The sequence below is a fragment of the Otolemur garnettii genome, unplaced genomic scaffold, assembly GCF_000181295.1.
Source record: "Otolemur garnettii isolate 467f Iridium unplaced genomic scaffold, OtoGar3 scaffold00069, whole genome shotgun sequence".
Lineage (NCBI taxonomy): Eukaryota > Metazoa > Chordata > Mammalia > Primates > Galagidae > Otolemur > Otolemur garnettii.
Genome location: NW_003852464.1, coordinates 7,353,831 through 7,371,650, shown reverse-complemented (window position 1 = coordinate 7,371,650; position 17,820 = coordinate 7,353,831). Strand labels below are relative to the sequence as shown.

General features: G+C 47.7%; 1 protein-coding gene across 1 annotated transcript in view; it reads left to right on the top strand.

Annotated features, from left to right (window-relative positions):
- The first annotated feature begins 32 nt into the window (after nt 1-32).
- SEL1L3 (SEL1L family member 3) overlaps nt 33-17,820 on the top strand; it is a 104,965-nt gene continuing 87,177 nt past the window's right edge. The window contains exons 1-2 of the mRNA XM_023515335.1: nt 33-197; nt 12,569-13,139. Of these exons, the coding sequence (XP_023371103.1) occupies nt 33-197; nt 12,569-13,139 (736 nt within the window). The remainder of the gene's footprint in view (nt 198-12,568; nt 13,140-17,820) is intronic.

Here is a 17,820-nt window from a genome sequence, read left to right as displayed (position 1 = left end):
CCTGTTTCGGCCCGGATCCGGGCGGCCTCGCCATGCAGCGGCGCGGTGCGGGGCTCCGGTGGCCGCGGCAGCAGCAGCAGCAACCCCCGCCGCCCGCTGTCGGCCCCCGGGCCGCAGCGATGGTCCCCCCGAGCGGCGGCGTCCCCCCGGGCCTCGGCGGCCGCCCTGCCTGCGCGCTGCTCCTGCTCTGCTACCTGGTGAGCGCTGGACCCTGCTCGGGTCTTCCCCTCCGCGCGGGGCCCCGGGGACGCGGGTAGGGGCTGCTGGGGACCCTCACCACGCGGGGCGGGGACGCCGCTGCTAGTTTTCTCTCTTCCCGGTCGCTGCGCCCCGGGCACTCACGGCACCTGGGATGGGTACCCGGGGCGTGGAGAGGGGCTCGTGGACCGGACTTGCCGCGCTGCTCTCTTGCTCCTGTCCATTCTTCTCGTTCCCAGACTCGCTCTAGACCCGGGTCAGGTTCCCCTGGAGACCCCCTGTTGTCCCCCACTCCACCTGGGCGCCTCGCCACCGCGCCTTTGCTCCCCGCCCCACTGCGCGCCGCTCTCCAGCCTCCTCCCCACCTTCCTGGGGTTCCCTCTCCGCCTTCTCGCCGCTCCTTCTTCCCGTGCCCAACTTCGTCTCTTTTCTCTCCGCACCAGCCACCTGCCTCGACCCTCCTGTCAGTTTCCAGCGGGTCCTGGCGGCGCGGCCGGTTTTCTGCCAACGCTCCTCGCATCTTAGCGCTCTTCAACTCCTCCTTGGTCACTCCAGCCAAGTTGCAGGTGCCAGAAAGAAATCTGGTTCTCTGTAACACGCTTACCGCCAGCGTGGTGACTTTAGCTGCGTCTTGAACATTGTCATTTCAGAGACTATGTTTGGCTCATACATGTCACTTTGCAATTCGCACGCTACTCGGCTTCTCTTTCTGTCATCCACTAAATAGCAGTAACCTATTTTTCAAAACCAATTCATTTTAAATACCGGAATAACTGAGACCCTCAGAACAAGGTGGGGAAATATTTCTCAATTCCTTTGTTGGCTTGTTTCTTGTTTTGAATTCTCCTAAACAATAGCAAATTTACACAAGGCGACACCCTTCCTGCCCAGCCTACCTTAAGTTCCAGGATCCTGCAGAAACCTTGGGTTATGTCGCCATATATTACTGTAAATAAATGGAAAATGCTGAATCATGAAACTGATGTAATAGGAAATTCACAGAATGCTAAAAAGAAAAAAAGTTGAGCCGTGTCATTGTCCAAAATACTTTTCATTTATATGGCATTGTCATTATCGGAAGTCTTTCCTCTTAGAAGCTAAAGACTGCTTGGGCGGCACTGGCAGGCATTAGAATTTGATTCTGAAGAAATTTGCTACCCAGCCCAAGTTTCTTTTAACGCTTTTTTTACTTTTTGGATGTTTCATTTCTTGAAAAAGAGAGTGTAAAATGCAAATTGTGATTCTGTCTTTGCGGCTACCTGTTGAGCAATTCAAGCTTTTACTCATATTTCAAAATTAGCCAAAACCAAATTTAGTGGTTGCACTGACTTCGTATTTTCGTACGGAGCTGTCAGTTCACATGAATGATTTTTTTTTTTTTTTGGCCCAAGAGATATTATTATTTAATGTTTATGCCACAAGGTTACAGCGCAGAGGCTTATAAATAAAACTGCCATAACAAATGACAGGATTTCAGTTAAAACAGATGATCCCCGCCGTACTCAAGGCGCTGCCGGCTACCCACAAAAGCAGAAATGGTAGCACAGCACGTGAAACATGAATGTGCAGGTGGTCTGGAAAGTTCCACATGGAAATCTCCAGACCTGCCAAGGATTGACTGCGTCTTGACAGTTCAAGAAATCAGAGTAACAAGAGCAAAGCCTAAGGGCCTAAGTGGGATGTGTGAACAGAGACAGGTGATGGAGAAAGCCCAAAAGTTCTGTAGGAACCAGAGGGGGATTGAAGGGACGACGTCACAGGGGAAAACGATGCCATGTATAGACCATGTATAGTGTTGACGTGAAGTGGTAAGGTAGGGCTCTGGAAAGAGAGATTATAGAACATACTGTAATGTGGAAAATAACTAGAGCGTGGATGAATGTCTTGGCAGACAGGGAGGGAATGGATTTGGGAGCCTCGTGGAGTGGGAAATGTCAGAGCTTCCTGCCTCTTGTGTGCTTCCTTCACATGAGCTCCTGAAATTTTACTGTACAAGAAAGACTTTGATAAACAAGAGAGCCATTTTGCAACTGTGTGAGAAGATTTGGTGAATCCAAGAAGCCAAAGCAGAAAGGTCTTACATAGTTTGTTTTAAAGGTTTAGCCATCTGCTAGGGTTCTGTTCTCTAGGTGTGGGCTGCCCGGAAAGGTAAGACATCTTGATCTTGGAGAAGCTTGGTGTGTGAATTGGGGGAAATGGAATCATCTGTATGAACACAGGACAAAACAGAAAAACAGGTTCACGGTGGTGTGCCTTCTGTTCAATCAAGGAATGCTTCCTGGAGGAAGGGACTGGTTGGGAGATGAGGTGTGCAGGTGGCGGGTAGAGGTGGAACAGAATAGCTGGGCAGGATCTTAGGACTAGATAGACCTCAGAAGCAGAAATCTATTTCCTAACTTGGAAGCCTAAATGGTTAATAAGAATAGCTTGCATTGTGCTAAGTCATTCATAGGCATTATCCAAGATTAATCTTGGCAACAGTCCTATGAGAGAGGCGCTATTATGATCTCTATTTAGATGAAGTAACAGAAGCTCAGAGATGTTAAGTTCACTAGCCCAGGACACACAGGTAGTCTGAGATTGAAACCGAAGTCTGCCCACCCCCAGAGCCCCAGCTGCAACCCATGCTAGCTTATTGCCTTCTGCATTTTGTTGCTTATAACCCACTCTTATCATGAGTATAGGTACCGGCCATTAGCAAAGCTCTGGCAATTAGCAGCTACTGTGCAACTGGCCAGGATGTGAGGTCATGTCTAAAGTAATCTAAAATATACCAAGCAGGAAGTGCAGGCCACAGAATAGAAGCAGGATGTTAAAGAGAATTAAAAAAAAAAAAAAAGAGTAAAGCCCTGAAACTGTTTGTAATGGAAGGTAAAGGATTGGGTCATTTTTTATAGTCCAGAGGCCGCCGGTGGGGTTTCAGCAGCATTTGAGTTTGTGTGACTGTGTATCCAAGTGTGCGGTGAGTGTGCTTCGGAATGCGTTCCAAAGCCAAGTTGTCCATGATCTGGGGACCAGTTCCTGTTTTGAGTTATCTTCACCTGCTTGCCTGTTCACAAGGGCTGGAGGTAGAGAGTGGCTTCCAAGCAGACGCCTTTAAACCTCTGCCCCCTGTGCAGAATGTGGAGTCAGGGTCCTGGGGACGTGAGTGCCTTCCTCTTCCATCATCTGGGACGGAGTAACCTTCAGTGGCAGCCTGGAAGAGAGCTGTGACTGTAGCTAGGATACTGCCAAAGCATGAATAATTGTGATGAGGCCTGAAAGATAAGTCACGGAATGATGCCAAACAGATTTCTGAAACGATGATCCCTGGTTCCAGTGGCTGCCAGAAAATTCTGAGGTCACCAAAGGTCAAGATGCAGAGAACCTCCTCAAACAGGATGAGGGCCTCGAAAGCAAAGGGTAATGGAAATTGCCTCCCTGGGGGTCACTGGGGCTGAGCAGTGTGCCCGATACAGGGAGACTTACCGTCCATGCAGATGCCCTGGCCACTGTCTCCTGCCACTAAGGCTTACCTTCCTCCCAGTTTGAGTAGAACCAGCCCCAGGCTGCCCCAGCTCCACCTGTGGCAATGACTCTTCTAGGAGATGATTCTGTCCATCTCCAACTTTGACCTGGAATGTGTCATTTTCCTTAAATGAGAAATAAGTCTCAGGATGACCAATATCAATGTCAGCTCTACAGTTGAAATGTTCAGTAGACATTTGCACTTATTAGACAACCAAAGGACAAAGAAATCAGGGGACACTAACAGCACAGCTAGGTGTAGGGGGAGTTAGCAGATGGTGGCTGTGATAGAGCTGTCAGGGATTCTCCTATGGTGGCCACACTTCATCAGTTATCATCTAGGCATATTCATTAACCCCCTACTTGTACATAATGCCGGATATGGGGAGGTCCAAACCAGGCACAGAGACCCACAGTTATCCCGCTTGAGGAGGAGTGATTATGACTATTTGAAATGGAGTGATAATATCCAAATTTCACATCGGCTGGTAGCCTCCGTAGTCCTCCTGACCAGAGCTAAAGTCTCCCAAGCTCCATTTCTATTTCTTCTGGCAGCCTGTTGGCAGAAGCACAGGAGGAGCAGAAAGGTACAAGAGAAGAAATAAAGAACCCAGGCAATTTGCTGAGAAGATGGATAGACCCAAGGAGCCCATAAATAGCCTAAAGTGAATTCAGTTACCCTGTTTATTGGCTCATCACAGTCCCCTGAGAAAGGATCTGAGGGCAGGAGGCCTGGGCAGCAGGTGAGGAATTGCTGGGGAGAGTCAGCACTGGCAGCTCTGAGTCCCTCCTTCCCAGAGGAAGAGCTCAACTGTGCTGGGAGTTGGCTCAATCCAGTATGTATGTGTTTGTGGGTAAAGCAATGCCGTTGCTCTTCAGGCTCAAGGCATACTGACCTGTTAGAATTTTAACACACACATACACACATGCACACACCCTTTCAAGATGAGAATGATGTAAGTCTTGAGATTCCCAGAAAGTGGTAACAGGTGTAAAAGCAAGAGGATGAGTCAAGGGCATCATTTTCTGTTTCTGGAAGGCAAGAAGCACACCGCTGCTGACTTTGGAGTCAGCCAGTGTGGTTTTGAATTTTGGCTCTGCTTTTCAGTTGCTGGTTGACCTTGAACAAGTTACTTACCCTCTCTGAATCCGATCCGTTCCCTCAGCTGTAGAACTGGAATGCGGTCCCCCTCTCAGAGCTGTTGTGAGAATTAGAAGTGAGACCTTCTGTGAAGTTCTATGTGAGAGGATGGCATTAGCAGTGAGAAGAAAGGTTTAACTCACTTGTCCCAGTACCCAGCACACAGTAGAAACTCAATGAAATAAAGCCCAATCCACCTTTGCCACCATGGTTTGAGTGAGGAAGAAACAGCATATTAAATCGTATTCATAGATCTTACACACCTAGGAATATGGAACATTATTGTGGTGAGGTGTCTCTAGGCAGCTCTCAGGTTTGGGAAGGGATGTTTTCCAAGGCACATCTTGATTTTTTTTTTTTTTTTTGGCCGGGGCTGGGTTTGAACTCACCACCTCTGGTATATGGGGCCGGTGCCCTCCTCCTTTGAGCCACAGGCACTGCCCAGCATATCTTGATTTTGAAGTCCAGATTGACCTCTGCCCATTTTGCTTAATTGCATACTTTGTTGACAGAAACAAAATTTTTGCTTACGTCTAGGCAGCAAAAATTGGGAAAACAGGCCGTCGAAGGCCATACAGTTGCCTTTTTTGACCTAGGGAAAGTCAGATCTAGCCAGAGTTTTCTTGTAACTAATGGGCTGCAATGGTCCAGAGTGAGAAAAACGGACCCCCAGTGATTGTTTGTGTATCAGCTCTACCCATATGCACGTGTCAATGTAAATGAAATTCCCACAGTGAGATGGGAATGATTTAAAATTTTCCAGTCTCTCTGTCCCTTCCTTAAATACTGAGTGGCCCATATAGAGAACAGAGCCAAATAGTCTCAACTCTTTGGAACAAGGGAGGGTTACTTGAATAGGGTTTCTTTTTATTGATTTTGTTTAAAGAAAGCAAACGCAGTCATCCTAAAAGAAGTTTAGGCAGTACTGAGAGTTTTTTTTTTATTTTTTTCGAACCACAAGATACATAAATTCATCTGCTTCTTGATTCCCAGGCTGAATTCAATGCATTTAGATCTCCTATTTTTGGGTCTTCTATCATGAAAAGACATTAACTGGCCCATTTCTTTCTTTTCTGAAAAATGTACAATACATGCACACTTACACAAAGCCAAAGGAATCTGTGTTTGGTGACTGTGCGTGACATTGTCAAATTTGACTTTGATTAGGACTCACATCTGGCATAAACAGATATTCGAGGGCCCAGGCCTCTTACAGAGCCCAGATCTGTGGTGTGCAGAGCAGATTATCAGCTTCTGAGGTGGAACATCTATGTGGCGGCCTAAATGGCATAATTAGAGGGGCACAGAAATGCCCCTTTACACCCCAGACATTTTGCTTAGAGTTAAAGTATATTTGGGCTGTGCTTTTAAGACATTATCTGCACGAGCTGGTGTAGAAACACAGGTTCAAGACATTACCTCAACCTTTTTTCATTGTCACAGTAGCATGGATGAACTTGCCAGGTGAATGGGAATCCAGCGGAGGGTGGAGGCCTGGAGGCATTAAATACAAATCTAACTTGTATTTTTGGTGTGGAATAATGGAAATACAATATAGAATAAAATAGAATAGAGGGCAGTTGTCTGGAGAGAGAAAATAGCTGGGGGAATTTCACCCCTAATGAGGAAAGTGAGGGCCAAGGTGCCACCTTCCCTGACCTCACAGTACCCCAGGGCAGCTCTGACCCCTGGGGGCCCACTGAGCTGTCAAAATGTAAGAGCTCTTTGGAAGGAGTTAATAAGAAAGCTGGAGAAAAAGTGGAGACATTGGTGGCAGGTGTGGGAAGGGGACATAAAGAGAGAGACCTTATGATTGCGAAGAAAGGGCAGTGGCGTCCCCAGCTTGGATCGGGTCTTTTGGTTTATATGCAGGTACCACCAGGGCCACTGAGGCACCTGGCAGAGGTGTCCATGCCGAGAACTTTATTTCTACAAGAAACACTAGATTCCTACTGTGCGCCAGGCTCTATCTTAGAAGCTAGAGACCTAACAGTGACATGGACTCCGACCTCATAGTTTCTAAACAAAGGAACGTGTGGGTAAATTTTTTCGCTCATGTTAATGCCACCTGGCATGAGAAAATACCTATGAAGGTTGGACACGTGTCGTGCCGGTAGCTGAAACTCTTCAAGTTAATTGCCTTATTTTCCTGGCAGGAAGCAGCTTATAACCACACACATGACTTGCGCCAGAAAATCAGCTTCAGTTTAATCAATATTTACAGTGTGATGTGCTGCTAATCAGTGTTGGTTTTGTACATAACAGAGGTAGCCACAACTCATGGTGTGGCAGCTGCCCACTGGGTCTGCTCCAGCCCGCAAGATGTTAGCTTCCTTCATCACATGGGGACCCCCAAGTGCCTTCTGGAGGCAGGTAGACCATGCTGTGCATGAGACACCTGTGCTGATGCTGAGGTGCAGAATCAGCAACCCCCCCCACCCCCACCCCTGAAGTTGCTCTAAAGTCATTTCCTTAAGCTGTCTCTCGGGCTTCTTCCTGAATAATCCATCTCAGCCCATGCAATTTGTCTCTTGGCCCAGCCTCGCTTCACATTATCTACTCGGACCTTTTCTAAAAGAAACAATAGCAAGAAGTCAACACCCACCCACCATCAGGGAACCTTAGGAAAATCGGGAGTCAGGCCCCATCAACCTTGCATATATGAATTCTGCCCGACTGGGTTATTCACCCCATTTCTCCCATGTGATAATTCCTTCCAGAGCACATCCTCTGCTGTCTTGTGTTCTTCAGAACTCCGTCAAGCTTGATAATCTTGAACAGTGGTTGTTAGCAAACTGTGGCCCATGCACCAGTCTATCCAACTTCTTATCTTTGTCAACAGTGCTGTATTGGGCCACAGCCTCGCTCATTCTGTGGTGTGTCCTTAAGGCTATTTTCATGCTGGTTTAGCAGAATTGAGTAGTTGCAGTAGACACCAAGTGGCTTGCAAAACCCCAAATATTGACTTACCATCTGGCCATTGTTTTATAGGAAAAGTCTGTCGACCTCCAATCCAGAATAGCACCATTCAGTAGAAATATAATGTGAGGCACAAATTTAAATTCCCCAGCAGCCACATTAAAAACATAAGCAGAACTGATTTTAATAATATATCTTATTGAACTTGATGTATCTAAATTATCATTTCAACATACAAGCTGTGTAACACTTATTCATGAAGTATTTCACAGCCTTTTTTTATACCAAGGCTTTGAAATTCAGTGTCCATGCAAACATTTTTTTCTTTTTTTTGGGATAGAGTCTCACTCAGTCTCCCTGGCGGGTTGAGTGCCCTGGCATTATAGCTCACAACAACTTCAAACTCTTGGGCTCAAGTGATCCTTTTACCTCAGCCTCCTGAGTAGCTGGGATTATACCCAGCTACTTTTTTTGTTTGTTTGTTTTGCATTTTTGGCCAGGACTGAGCTTGAACCCGTCACCCCCAGTATATGGGGCCAGTGCCCTACTCTTTGAGCCACAGGCACCGCCTCGCCTGGCTATATTTTTTTGAGAGACAGGATCTTGCTCTTGCTCAGGCTGATCTTGAACTTGTGAGCTCAGGCAATCTGCCTGCCTTGGCCTTGTGCAAACATTTTATACTTAGAGTGCATCCCAGTTAGGACCAGCCACACTGCCGGCGCTCAATATGACTTGTGCCTACTCTGGTTGTGCTGTATACGTCTAGAGCCTGTGTCTCTTGGGTTTATTTTTATAGCAATTGAGACTTTGAAATGGGTGAAAATAAAGCAATCTTCATGTGAGTATTTTCTGTGAGGCAGAATTTGGAGGGAAGTTTCGGGGGAGGTACGCGGTGAGGCGTGTATATACCTTCTTTAGCCAAAATGTTAGAAGCACAGTTAAAATCCAATCTGTGCTCAGGGGCCTGTGCTTATTAATGGAGAAAAGTGGACTGGTCTAAAAAGTGGACTTTTTAGCATTAAGATGTAAAATAATGAACACGATTACTGTTAACAGCACTTTTGTAGTAAAATCAAATGGCCGTTCTCCAGCATTCTGTTGAAAAGGGATTTTCACTGGAGTTCCTATCACCAGCATTAAACATGGGACCCAAAAAAGAAAAAAAAAACGCGGCAGGAGAACTGGGCCCAGCTTAATCTTTAAGGTATACATGAAAAGAATGAGGAAGAGGTTTTAAGTCAGTCTGAAGGAGAGAACACCCTGTGATATGTAATACCCCCCGGCATACACCACCACAGGCTCCCTAACTCAGCACGTCTCCTTCCTGGCCCATTTAGTGCGGGAAGCATTTGGGGCGTTGCTGTGGAATGGGGCACGCTGGTTGGTCATGCCTGTCTTTGGCTCGCATCTTGAGACTGGGGGGCAACATCTTGGCACATCTGGCCGGATGAACGGACAGGCGGAAGCAGGATTCAGCCTGGAGTTCCCAGGCGGTCATGAAATGGGGACTGTGTAGTGTTGCTGTTATGTGACATCAGTGGGATGGTGGTGGGGGGGGACGGACAGGCGAGGGAGTGGAGGGAAGAAAAGGAGCCAGGTTCCCCGCTAACCCACCAGCTGGTGGTGCTGGAGAATGTCACCTCTTGTGTGCAGAACCCGGGCGTGGACGGGCTCCTCACCAAGGGCCCATCTGCTCTAACGTTCTCTACTTCTAACTACAGGGTGATTTTTGTATTTGTGACCCCCCTGTAATTTGGTAGTGTAAGAGACCCTAAAACAGTTAAAGCTCTTTCTGCAGGGGTGGACAGTGTGGACTGTCACCGCCTCTTTCTTCCACAGGTTTCCTATGAGTAATCAAAAGGAATGCCCGCAATTCACTTGTTAGGATGGTTGTTTTCTCCTCACCCCTACTCCTCACCTTAAAAAAAACAAAAAACACTTGCCAGGAAATTCAAAGATAAGGAGGGATACACATCCTTCCTTCTCTCTCCTCCTTTCTCCTGGTTACCTTGTCCTGACCCATGTGAGCAACCAGTGATATGTGTATTTGAGAATATGCACACACATACTTAACCCAAACGTACTTGTGAACCTGTTTAAAAAAACAAAAGACCTTTTAGAGCTCATTCCTTTATACATGAAGATGTTCCTCTTTATGGGGGATGGGGGATAGAGTCTCACTTTGTCGCCCTGGGTGGAGTGCTGTGGCATCACAGCTCACAGCAACTTCCAACTCTTGGGCTTAAGCGATTCTCTTGCATCAGCCTCCCAAGTAGCTGGGACTACAGGCGCCCACCACAACGCTTGGCTATTTTTTTGTTGCAGTTGTCATTGTTGTTTAGTAGGCCCAGGCTGGGTTCGAACCCGCCAGCCCCAGTGTATGTGGCTGGCACCCTAACCACTGAGCTACAGGCTCTGAGCCAGATGTTCCTCTTTTTAAAATCTGCATAAAACTCCATAAATGGATGTGCTCTGATTTATTACATTTAACCAGCACTTTCTTGATGGGCATTTGGGCTTCCCATCTTTTACTATTAGGAGCAGTGCTATGGCGAAAATCCATGCACACAAACCTCATTTTGCGTAGATGGGAGTATATTTGTAGGATAAATTCCCAGAAGTGGAATTATCAGGCCAGAGGGTGGGTGCATTTCACTTTGGGCAGATATTGCTTGATTGGCCTGATGGAAATTGTGCCCCCAGCAGTACATATGGGCCATGTGTCCCTACACTGTGGCCAGGATAATGCATTATCCGACGTTTTGATCTCGGTGACTCTAATAGATTAAAAACGGCATCTCAGTGTAGTTTCAGTGTGCGCGTCTCTTGCTGTGAGTGCGAGTTCCCTTACTGATGAGCGACGCCATCTGCTCATTTCTATAATGGATTGTCAGCCTGGCGTCTACTGTCAGTTGCTTTAACAGGGAAACGCCCCCTTTTACAGAAACCTTCATTGATTCTTTGCTGTTAGTAGAATAAAAGTCCACATTCTTTGGGCTGGGGCTCACTGCTCTCCAGGGCCCAAACCTTGTCTTTCTTTTCAAGCTGGTATCCCCACGCCACACGGCTACTCACGGTTCCCTACGTACACCTGCCCTTCCTGTCTCTGGCCCTGCTTACGCTGTTTATACCACTTGCAGCACCTTTCCTTCCCTTTCTACCTGAAGAACTTCTCTTCATCCCTCAAAGCCCAGCTGAAATCCCCTTTCTTCCATACAGCCTGTCCTAGACCCCCCAGGTCAGAACTCCTTTCTCTGGTGCTGTGTTCCTTTGGGCTTGTTAATAGTTTAGAGCATGGACCCCTTTTTCTTTAAGTTTTTGGTAAAAATGTTCGTAAAATAAAATGTACCATTCTCACCATTAAATGTACAGTTTCAGCAGTGTTAAGTAAATTCACCTTGTTGTGCAACCATCGCCACTTTCCATCTCGAGAGCTATTTCATCACGGAAACTCTGGACCTACTAGAGACTAACTTCCTCTTCTCCCGTCCCCCTATACCCTGGTGACCTCTACTTTACTTTCTATTGCTGGTATTTTGACTGCCCAGATCCCTCCTAGAAGTGGTTTATACAATATCCACCGTTGTTTTGTGCCTATCTTGTTTTACTTAGTGTGGTGGCTTCAAAATCTGTCTGTATTTTAGCATCTTTCAGAATTTCAGCCTTTTTTCGGGCTGAAAGACGCTCTGTTGTAGGTATACACTGCGTTTTGTCTAAGTGTTCCCCCACTGATGGCCACTTGGGTTGTTTTAGGTTATTGGGAATAATGCTGCTGGAACATGAGTGTACAAACATCTGTTCAAGTCCTTGCATTCATCTCCTCTGGGTACATACCCAGAAGTGGAGTTGCTGGATCAGATCACATGGCAGTCCTGTGTTGAATTTGTTTGAGGAACTCCCATACCGTTTTCCACAACAGCTGCACCCTTCACGTTCTCACTAAGAATGCACCAGAGTCCCCATTTCTCCACATCCTCACCAACACTCCTTACTCTTTGTTTCTGCCACAATAGTAACCCCAACGGGTGCAAAGTCGCCTTTTTGCTATTGTGTTTTGGATGCTTGGATCACCAAGGCAGATTCAGAATAGAAGAGCTCTTAGCACCCTGAGATCAGCCCCTCGTGCTCCAAGCATCACCTTGGTTTCCTGACTAGACAATAAACGTGCAGCTAAAGTCTTTCTCGGCGTATGTAGAGTTATCCATGGTGAGAGGATGAGAGAGGACAGTCCGTGGTCCAAGCCTGCCCATGTGTGATTTAGAGCAGTGGAAACCTCCCTCTGGTCCCTCATCGTGCAGGCTTGTCCTGGCTTAGAACTTACTAGAAAGAAAAGGAGCCAGGCTGGCATCCTGTTAGGTTCCCTCGAGGGTGCACTTTGAACTTTTCATTCACCCTTTGATTTGGCAGCTTCTGACCCACCATTTGAAGTCAGGACAATAGTTTGAAAATGTCTGAAGCCGGGTTCTCTCTTTCATTCTAAGGCAGGTTCAATGGCGGCTGGATTTTTTTTGTGACCTCCTTCATTTGGAAACCAACTCTGGAATGTAGCTTAAAAAGTCACATTTTGATCAGCAGATGCCAGTGAGTCTGGGGAAGAGAGTTTAGTGTGACCTAATCTTTATTTGTGTCTGGGACAGTTTTTCTCCCATGTTCCGTGGTGGTTCCAACATCTTTTATTTTCCACGTTCATTGCTTTATGTAAATTGATATATATATTTTTTTATCCCAGGAAAATAATGCTTTGCATTATTATGACGATTTTAAACTTTCTGCCTTTCTGCCTTTTATTTTTCTCTTTTTCAGAATTTTGTGCCATCTTGGGGGAGGCAGACTTCCCTGACGACATCCGTGATCCCCAAAGCTGAGCAGAGCGTGGCTTACAAAGACTTTATTTATTTCACTGTCTTTGAAGGAAATGTTCGCAATGTTTCCGAAGTCTCCGTTGAGTATTTATGCTCCCAGCCTTGTGTTGTCAATTTAGAAGCGGTTGTTTCATCGGAGTTCAGAAGTAGCATCCCCGTGTACAAAAAAAGGTGGAAGAATGAGAAACACCTTCACACCAGCAGGACACAAATAGTCCGTGTGAAATTTCCAAGCATTATGGTGTACAGGGATGACTATTTCATCAGACACTCCATCTCGGTATCTGCGGTGATACTACGCGCCTGGATTACTCACCAATACAGCGGTGGAGGCGCCAGTGTCAAATGGGACCAGCATTTGCTCCACGCCGTAGCCAAGAATTATACTCTGCTGAACACAGTCCCGCCTTTCGAACGCCCTTTCAAAGATCATCAAGTGTGCCTTGAGTGGAACATGGATTATATTTGGAACCTTCAGGCAAACAAGATTCCGCAGTGTCCTCTGGAAAATGGTAGGCCCTTTGCCTTGCTAGGAACCTAATTCTCGTTGCTTTGCGTACGTAACAGGGTGCCGAGGGAAAATCCTTGCATTAGGCCTGGGGAGACAAGGTAAGGGAAGGAGCACACTGAGGCTGTAAGTTTGGACTTTGGAGACAGGAGGGAAAAAATGAAGAGGGGAAGAGAAGAGAAAGATGATGGGAGAACTGGATGGGAGATGAAAAGGAGGGAGGAACATGGTGGGCTTGGGAGGGAGACATTGAGAGGTTCAGATCTGCTTGAAGTTGGAATGGAGTATTAATGCCACTGAAACAAGGACTGGGAGACCTTCTCCTTCCCCCCAAATCCTCTGTGGTTTCTGTTATTTTTAAGCAGGCGAGATGACAACCAGAAGGAATCTTTGTGTCAGATGGGGAGGTTGTATCATAGAATGATCCTTTGTGGTTGACTTTGATGCCTGCCCTGCCACTTTCTACCTATGTAACCTTGAGAGTCCCTGAGCCTCAGTCTTCTCATCTATAATCAGAGCAGTGTCGTGAGGATTAAATGAGATAGGAACGCTTAGCCTATCACCAGCACACAGGTAAAAAGCAGCTACGGTGATGGCTGAGTCTACACTTGGCGTTTTATCTTCTTAAATGCCACATGGTCACAGCCTCCACAGAACCAGTACAAAAGGGTCCCTGAGGCACCGGGCTGGGGGGTCTCTAGCACCCACAGAGAGCAGGGCTCTGCAGTTCTCTTCACTGGTACAAGAACCAGCTCTCTCCAGCCCTGCCCAGTGCCTGGCCGCTCTTTTCTGTACTCTGAAGACTCTCAGGCAGTGTCTCCTAAACTGTGGTCCTACGAGCACCTGTGACACAATCACCGAGTGCTCTTATGGTAAGTGCAAATTCCCAGGCTCCCCCAGTTTTCCTACTCAGTCAAGATCTGTGGGAGCTAAACCCTGAAATCAGCATTCTGAACACATTCCTTACCACTCTGAGGCACCCTAAAACTTGAGGACCTGTGGGCTGGGGGCAGAGCTGCTGGGACTTTGGTCCCAGAGTTCCTGTCACCAGATCCCCAGGCAGCCTTGGCTTTGGAAGAAATCCACCAGCCTGTGGCAACGTGCCTGATACCCCCTAGTCCTCAACAGGACTGGTGTGGGACAGGGTGACTTAAGGACGCACACTCTAAGTTCTTCCCCTACAGATCCATTTCTTGTCACCTTTGGGACATGTTTCTGTCAAGCTATCTTTGGGGACACAGTGCTGTGGTAATGTCTTGTTACTGTGATGAGAATGTAAAGCATTTCACAACCGTCCGTTTCATTTGGCCAGAGGCCACTTGCTTTGAGCTAGCACTTTCGATACTCTTAAAAACTATTTTGATTGAGGGGTGGTGCCTGGGGCTCAAAGGAGTAGGGCGCAGCCCCCATATGCTGGAGGTGGCGGGTTCAAACCCAGCCCAGCCAAAAACTGCAAAAAACCCAAACCTATTTTGAAATAATTATAGATTCACAGAAAGTTGTGAGTATAGTACAGATTTCTGGGTATCCCCCTCCGTCCCCAGTTTCTCCAGTGGGAGCACCCTCCATGACTACAGTATAATATCACGGCGGGGGGAAGCCAGCATAGATGTTTGTCCAAACAGTTTTCTTCAAACTACGGCCCTGGGCCACATGCAGCCCACAGAGGACATTTATCCAGCCCGCTGGGTGTTTTTGCCACTGCTGCCTGTCCTGCTTAGCAGCCAACTCGTCCCGGGGCCCGCAGTCTGGCCCTCCAACGGTCTGAGGGACAGTGAACTGGCCCTCTGTTTAAAAAGTTTGAGGAGCCCTGGTCTAATTCTGGACTGCAGACCTTCAGAGTTTACCAGGTTTTACATGCTCTCCTGTGTGTGTGGGTGTGTCATTCTATATAATTTTATCCTCATTTTTTTTTTTTTTTGAGACAGAGTCTCATTTTGTCACCCTGGGTAGAGTGCTGTGGCATCATAGCTCACAGCAACCTCAAACTTTTAGGCTCAAATGATCCTCTTGTGTCAGCCTCCCATGTAGCTGGGACTATGGGCGCCTGCCACAATGCCTGGCTAGTTTTTTGTATTTTTAATGGAGACGGGGGGTCTCGCTCTTGCTGGGGCTGGCCTCGAACATCTGAGCTCAGGCAGTCCACCAGCATGGGCCTCCCAGAGTGCTAGGATTACAGGCATGAGCCTGCACCTGCTGTGCCCGGCCCTACATTTTATTTTAATAACCCTGTTCTGTGTTTGGCTTATGCTGTGCTTTAAATACAAAGACACCGAGAAGATGAAGGCAAATTCCCTCTGTGTGTGCGCACACAGTGGGGGCACAGTGGGACAGGTAACTAAATGTCTGGGATGAGTCAAGCCACGTGCATTTTCACGATCAGTGTGCACCCCTCTTTCGGGCAGAGCCCCGTGCTGGCCCCTGGCTGCACCACCTTCCTCGGGGCCACCTCATTGGTTAACAAGGAAGAAGCACCGGGCCGCACAGCCACACTCTGGCTCTGCCTCCGACTTTGTCAGGGCTTAATGATTTCATTTCATGTTTGGCAAATCCCGTGTTTCTCACTGAAGAATGACTGACTTGCAAGCTGGAAGTTTCCAAATGAAATCATTTATGAGCTGGCTCGGTTCTGAGGGCGCCTGAACATGCCCTGAACATGTGAAACGTCCCTGCCCCTGTCTGCTGTTCCTTCTCAGATTCCCAGGGCACAGCGCGATTCTGCTCCCCACCGTCTTCAGAGCCTTACTTAGGAAGCCAGAATGAATCTAATAAAACCATAATGCAGAGAAAAACCTTTTCTAAATGAAAATCACTGAAAACAGAGGAGAGCTCCGTGCGCCCTCAAAACCAGCTCTTGGCACAGCTGTGATTTGTTTACCAAAAAAAGGGGAGCATGCTCTCTTCCTCTCTTTAAAAGGCAGATCAGTGGGGTGTCTGCAGCAGCACGTGGGAAGTGTCCATGACCTTTGTTCAGGATCTGGACTGTGGGGAGGGAACAGGGCCAGGCCTTGGGCTTGATCTTAGCGGGGGCTTCTTGATGAAGGGGAGTCAAGTGAGAACAAGGAGATGGCATTAGCGAGGCGGCACGGGGCTGGGCTGCAGGGCACCTGTCATGTCTGGTCCCCATCCCAGGTTGTAGTCAGCACTGATTTGGGGTTTCCGAGAAGGTTTTGTATGTCAAGGGCCTGGTGTCCTGCGACGGCCCTGCCTCTGAACTGAAGGACTCCCTTACTTTCTTTATCCCCTTTTCATCTGTAAGTTGAGCGAAAGTTTCCACGCAGGGCACTCCAGGAGTGGCTGGGGTGTCAGCTCTGCCCAGGCTCCCAGGCGACGGCTGCATGGCCTGGACGCAGCCCTTGGCAGCTTATCTCCTTTGCCAGGCCCCCACCAGGCCTCTGGTCTGATTCTTGGTAGACACACAGCAGACTTTTGTCCCGCACTGCTGGATAAACCGAACCCACATGAGAAGTCGGCAGCCTTTTGGGACATGCGTGTGCTGAGGCTTGACCATGTCCCCTTTTCATGCACCTGTCTCTGCTGCAGCCTGGGCATGTGGGCATAGGTGGCCATGGGCAGACAACACTTACAGCTGCACCTGCTGTGGCCTGTTTCCTTGGGCGGAGGCCTGGGCGTTATCTGTTGTCCCTCCCAAGTCACATGTGTGCCTGAGTCATGGGTGAGCTCACAGAAAGAAAGGAATCAGCCACGCAGGCCGGTGGCTCGGGCCCCAGTCCTGGACGCCACCCGGACCTCTCTTTCTGTCACACCCTATTGTGAAAGTCACCTGGTCTGTTGCACCACCTTCAGACTGGGTGGGTCTCACATATCTGGACTGCTGTCATTCTGACCTAAGCCACAGTGTCTCAGCCACAACCTACCAGGGCTCCAGCTCCAGGATCCTGCTTTGCAAACCCCAATGAGCTGAACTTTGCTATCCTGAGTTTGAGTTTATGATGCCCTACCCTTTGCTAAAACAGTTCCTTTTACCTAGAACTGCTACCATCTCATTTCTGACCCCCTACCCCAGCTCCAAACCCAACCCTGCAAGCCAACACCCCTCCCACCTCCCCACCCCCCATGCTGCTACCTTCTGTGTCTTTCTGGCAAAATCATGTTCACGATTCAAGTGCCAGCTCACATGTCCAACCCTTCCCTATCCCTGACCCTGAAGTTAAAAAACGTTTTTTGTTGTTGTTGTTGTTTCCACCATCGGAAATTAACTCTCTAACACTGGCCTCCCAGAACCTCTGTTGGTGCCTCTGCTGTGATGTGTATTATGTTCAGTTCGGTTAAAGAAAGGTCGAGGTACGAATTTACCAAGTCTGGAGGCTCAAAGATGAAGACAGAATCCCTCTCTTTAATTTAAGGTGGCTATGTGGGAGGTAAACACAGCTACCAAATGTTACAGCCGTTTACGATTACTAGGTGCCAGGCACTGTGCTAAGTGCTTTCCACAGCGCTCTAATTTAATCCGCCCAATACTCTACTGTCATATTTACAGAGGAAGAAACTGACTCAGAGAGGTAGAGTAGCTTGTCTAAGGTCACACAGCTACTAACGATTGATCTGGGATTTGAACCTGGATAGTTGGTTCCCAGACTCCACAGGTAACCGTTTGTTGTACTGCTGCATGATGTCATGAAGCTAGCTATTTCTTTCTTTCTTTCTTTTTTTTTTTTTTTTTT